Here is a 6,000-nt window from a genome sequence, read left to right on the forward strand (position 1 = left end):
AATGGCAGGATCTCCATGAAAATTGTACCTTGAGGAATAGCTGAAATACGAAGGGGAATTAAAGTAAATTCTGAAGGACTGTGGCTTATCTTTGGCTTAATCCCAGAAAAAGTGAATAAACCTTCAAGATTCCATAAGGTAACAGAACTCTTGGAACAAGTAAAAAGCCAACATTTCATAGCATAAATATTTATAAGCTATAGACTTAAGCTAAACATGCTTACTTTGCTTAATTCTTTTTTTATATTAAACAAAATTTGTTTTTCTTTAAAAATGTGAAATCTTGTGATGTAGTTCTGTCAATTAATTACGGGATGTTTGGATTTCTCTTTAAATGTTAATGATGTCTAACAGGATTGTAACAGTGTGCAGACAGGAAAGGTAGAACACAAAACATCACAATTCATCAGGCTACATCTTATTGATAAATATGATGTGGAGATGCCGGCGTTGGACTGGGGTCGGGCACAGTAAGAAGTCTCACAGCACCAGGTTAAAGTCCAACAGGTTTATTTGGTATTATGAGCTTCCAGAACACTGCTCCTTCAGTGAGTGATGAAGGAGCAGTGCTCCGAAAGCTCGTGATACCAAATAAACCTGTTGGACCTTAACCTGGTGTTGTGAGACTTCTTATTGTTGATAAATAGTAGGATTCCACCTATCAGTGAAAACCTTTGAGCTAACCTGGGCAATATATCATCAAACACTAAAACTGAATGGCTTTTAGAGGATTTTTTGTCAAAGAAACTTCCTTTCTATAATATTGTATTTTTTATCTTTCAGGATGAAACACCAATGCCCGCAAAACTGAGCCTTAGCAAATCCGTAAAAGAGCACATGAAAGCACCGGAGGAAACTGCCGAAGGAAAAGAACTTGAGACCAATGAGAACCACCCTGAAGGCGAAACAATCTCACTCTCCTCTGATGAAGAGGTGGAACTTGAAGTCATTGAAGAAGAAACAACAGCAGTCCGCCTGAAAAGAAGTAGCATGAAGCGTATGGATGACTTCAAGAAAGCATTCTCTAAGGTGTCAGTCGAAAAGGCTAGGCAACAGACAAGAGAAAATCTGCAGAAGACCCGGCTGAGAACAAAGGAGAGCATGGAGAAGACCAGACAAGTGACAAGGGAAAACCTGCAAAAGACAAAGCACACATTTGAAAAGAAAATAAACAAGCTCGGCAACAAGATAGTGACGCAAGAAAGGAGAGAGAAGATGAAGGACTCAAGAGCAAGGCTGAAGAAGTCCTTCACACCAGATCATCAGAAAACAGCGAGGTGTCGGACAACCGTCTACAAAATTCCGCCGTTTACGTTTTGGGTTAAGAAAATGAGAGATGGGGATGTGGTGGTGCAGGAGGTGGAGATGATGGAAGGTCAAGGGGAGGACCACATGATAGAAGATGAAGACAACACTGAGCTTCTCATCGAAGAGATCCCTGAGGAATCACTAGAGGAAGATAGAGATTCAGAGGAGACCGAGCTCCTGCTGCTTCAGAAAAGAGGAATTGAGTAATGACTTTGTTTAGTGGAAGTGACGTCATGTGACTTGCTAGTTGGCTAAAGCAAACAAACCGGAATGGAGGAGTGAAAAGTTTAGGGAATAGATGATTGTAAAGTATGAATAAATTACGAAAAGAGTGTTTGGCAGCATGGTAATCCCCTGGTCTCAGTTATTCCAATGACTTGTTACCAGTAAGCATTGCTTTGATCCGTTAAAACAAGTCCTGTATCACCACCCCCGCTAAAGTACTAAACAGAATTCCATTTCCAAGTCATTTCAGTTTGAAGAAACAGCTGTCTAAAAGTATACTTACGGCTTTTAAATCAAAATTATGATCGCATTAAATGATACTCCCAACATGAGATGGATCAATCTTGTTCTCAGAAATGAGAAATAAATCAGCAAAGTTAATGCTTGCTTTCCAAACGAGACGGAAGTTGTAATCATGAGGATTCTGACAACTTGTACTTTTATTTTTGTGGAGCAACTTGTGTATTATGAAAGATTTTAAAGGCAGTGGCTGGAATTTTCCAGCACCCCCACCCCAGCAGTGGGCGGAGGCAACTCGCCAGTGGCTACCGGCAGCATCTTCCAGTCCCACCAAAGTCTACGGTATTTACCAGGACTCACCCACCATGAACCCGCAGCAGGGGTCAACTTCGGTGGGACTGGAAGATCCCACCGGCGAGAAGGGCTGGAAATGTCCAGCCCAAAGAGATTTTTTTCTCATTATTACGAAGCTTAACACAGATGACTATCAACCACATTTTCTTTCCTTTTGGAATTCATAATCTTATTTTACTGATTAATTTTCCCAAGAAACACAAGACGTGACCTTGTGCTGGCCAGCTTCATCAAACAATAACAAGCTCACAAATATTAGTGAACATGTGTGCAAAGTGAGAAGTTATTTGCTTTGTTTTCTAGTTGGCAACCGATATTGGGATGAGGTCTAGTGAAACATTGCCATCAAGAACTAAATCATCAAGCAGCAATGCAGGATTTAATGTAGCTTCATAGCCTTTCTCACCTGAGATTAGATTATACTAGCTGATGGTAACATTTGAAAATATGGACAAAGTGTTGTCTGATACAACACAGGCCAAGGCAAAGGCTAAATTAACTTTGTTAGAGGCCAGGAGTAGACTTGATGCTTCAGGATGTGAAAGGAAGGCTAGAGAATGGGGAATGATTCAGAAGATTGCTGTGCATCATGTTGCTATGGCAATGGAATTTGTTAAAAGTAGGACAGAATATTGCTCTTGCCAACACGCGAAAATGAGAAACCTTGCATGGCGTCAATGCTTTTGTCTATATAGAATGAAACATGTTCTGCATTCATCACATAGCTGGCATATCAATTACATGGCACATCGTACCTTTGCAGTTTTGTTTAATTTGCTTTTATACACAGTAACCATAGTAATAGGCAGAGATGTAATGCCTTGCATGTTACAGGCATTAAAACCGCATCACTACTGTATAATAATTCATTTTAAGAATTTATATATATAATTACACAAATTTCCTGTAGCAGCTACTTATAAATCATAGAAATTAGTTGATGATATGTCGAAGTAACCTTTTGATTTCTGCAAAGGAGATATTGCACCATATCAAAATACTTCTTCAATCTATAATTTTACAGACAAATGTCCTGCACTACAGTTTTTTAATTACACTCAGTATTATGCAATGTTATTTTTGCATCTATCTAGAATATATTAAAGATCTTGTATCTGCGCACACTGTTATCTTTTTGCTATGAAAAATTCTTCTCTGTTCTCATTTATAATGGTTTCTGTAAATGTGTCCTGCTGCAATGATAGCTCCCTGCCAGTAGAAGTTATGTGGCATCACCTCTGGCAGGAAAGTCTAATCACAGCATGACAGGTTTACATTGGCAATGGCCATTATAAATGTGGACAGAGGAATTTATAATGAAAATATAAAAATAAAGAAGCACCCCTACAGTCATAGAGATATAGTGCACAGAAACAGCCCCTTCGGCCCAATTTGTCCATGCCGACCAGGTTTCCTAAACTGAACTGGTCCCATTTGTCTGCATAAGGCCCATATCCCTCTAACCCTTTCCTATTCATGTATCTGTCCAAATGTATTTTAAATGCTGTAATTTTACCCGCCTCTACCATCTCTTCTGGCAGCTCATTCCACACACACACCACCCTCTGTGTCAAAAGGTTGTGCCTCAGGTCCCTTTTAAATCTTTCCCCTCTCAGCTTAAACCCTTTCGTTTTGGATTCCCCTACCCTGGGGAAAAGACCTGGCTATTCACCTTATCTATGCCCCTCCTGATTTTATAAAGCATTATAAGGTCACCTCTTATCCTCCGATGCTCGAGGGAAAAAAGACCCAGTCTACCCAGCCTCTCCTTATAATCAAACCTACCAGTGCCGGTAACATCCTTGTAAATCTTTTTTGTACCTTTTCTGGTTTAATGACATCCTCCCTATAACAGGGGAACCAGAATTGTACGCAGTAATCCAAATACCTAATTAGCTATTTGTCACATTTATACCATGTGTTTCAGTGGTCTTTACCTTTCCAGTATATGTTCCTATGCCCATTTTTCAGTCAATGCACCACACTAATTTGCAGTAGTCCAACGTGCTTTGATACCTTTGCATCACACAGATTCCTGTTTAAAATTAGATTAGCTTTAATGTTATGATTTTATTTCAATGCAGTCATGTATGAATGAAAAACAAGTGTTGCAAAGTTCTGTTCCATATTTGTATTTTTCAGCAAAATCTAAATTTCCAAAATGTACATTTCCACCAATTGTCAATTTGAGTCTGAACGCAAATCAGTAAATGGATAACATGTATATGGTAAAGTATATCACTGTATCCTGGAGATCAGCAGGAAATAAAGCAGATATACAATATCTGTATGTAATAAACATAGAAAAACAGAATTGCTTTTTGGCTTACGATTTTTCAATACAATAACAGTGTTTATTCACAGGAGACTTTAACTCATTGCCTTCTATATATTGTATTTTTAATGTTGGCAAATGCTTAACAATTCATAATAAAAAACAATCTAATATACAAGAGGTCATTGTTTGTGGGCTTGTATTATTCCTTTGTGTTAAGGTATCTAAGGTAATACGATCACCACTTTCTCACAGCATGCAATAGAAGAGCTACAATGTAAAATGGATTTAATATGGTAACTCTGCAGAATCATAGAATCCCTACAGTGCAGAAGGACGCCATTCGACCCATCGAGTCTGTACCAACCACAATCCCACTCAGGCCCTATTCCCGTAACCCCACACATTTACCCTGCTAATCCCCTTGACACTAGGGTCAATTTAGCAATGCCAATCAACCCAACCCGCACATCTTTGAAGTGTGGGAGGAAACCGGAGCACCCAGAGGAAACCCACGCAGACACAGGGAGAAAGTGCAAACTCCACACAGACAGTGATCCAAGGCCAGAATTGAGTCTGGGCCCCTGGCGCTGTGAGGCAGCAGTGCTAACCACTGTGCCACTGCAAGGTGACCCTTTTCTTATTTTCTAAAATTGATGACTTTTCACTCAATAAAATTCTCCCATTTTGTCTCCTTCACTCCCACTCAATTAATACTGGGGTGCAATTCAATAGGCACTTTCCATTTTCTAACCCTATTACACAAAGCAGTCACAATTTCCTGCATCCACCTAGAAATTCATAAAATATTCAAGCTCATTCAAATGTCACTTGAAGCACGCACTGATGGAATCTGAACAATCTAAACAACAGACGATCGTTTGTTGCGAAATTGTTGTCAGAGAACTTAACCGTTCGGTACCATGTTGCCCAATTCTAAAAATAACTATGTGGTCAAATTATCACTGAACCGCCGAAATGGTTTATATGTTCCCCAACTGGCCCCACATTGGAAAGAATAAACAGGTGCAGGTTAGTCAATGTGGACAATGTTTATAATGGCAAACAATATTCTACATTATCACATATCTACTTTCACAATCTGGCAAATAAACCCCACTACTATATGAATCTTCATTCTAAAGGACTTTGTTAGGACAATTCTGGTAGAAGTAAAGGTTGTATTACCTGGTGACAAGTTCAAGTTTGTTGGAGAAAGCACCAATCAGCACACTGTAAGGTGAGACACAGATTAGACCGCCATCCTGCTGAGATCTTGATCTGCTGTTAACAGTGACTGATGAAAAACCAGGGGAGGAATTTTCCTGTCCTTCCTGTCACGGGAATCATAGCGGGTGGGGGCAGATCATGCAAAGGTCCATTGACATTGGACAGGATTTTCCAGTTTTGGGGTGAGTGTGGTCGGAAAATCCCGCCCCAGGTATGTAAAAGACCATAAGACAAAGGAGCAGAAGTAGGCTATTCGGCCCACCGAGTCTGCTCCACCATTCAAAGCGATCATGACTGATCTGATGTGATAATCCTCAACTCCACTTTCCCACCTTACCCCATCGCCCTTGATCCCCTTACTGATTAAA

General features: G+C 39.9%; 1 protein-coding gene across 1 annotated transcript in view; it reads left to right on the plus strand.

Annotated features, from left to right (window-relative positions):
* LOC144500701 (caveolae-associated protein 1-like) overlaps positions 1-4,587 on the plus strand; it is an 83,193-nt gene extending 78,606 nt beyond the window's left edge. Inside the window, exon 2 of the mRNA XM_078224034.1 lies at positions 784-4,587. Coding sequence (XP_078080160.1) covers positions 784-1,515 — 732 coding nt within the window. The 3' untranslated portion in view covers positions 1,516-4,587. The remainder of the gene's footprint in view (positions 1-783) is intronic.
* The last annotated feature ends 1,413 nt before the right edge of the window (positions 4,588-6,000 follow it).

Source organism: Mustelus asterias, chromosome 11, assembly GCF_964213995.1.
Source record: "Mustelus asterias chromosome 11, sMusAst1.hap1.1, whole genome shotgun sequence".
In the NCBI taxonomy this organism is placed as follows: Eukaryota; Metazoa; Chordata; class Chondrichthyes; order Carcharhiniformes; family Triakidae; genus Mustelus; species Mustelus asterias.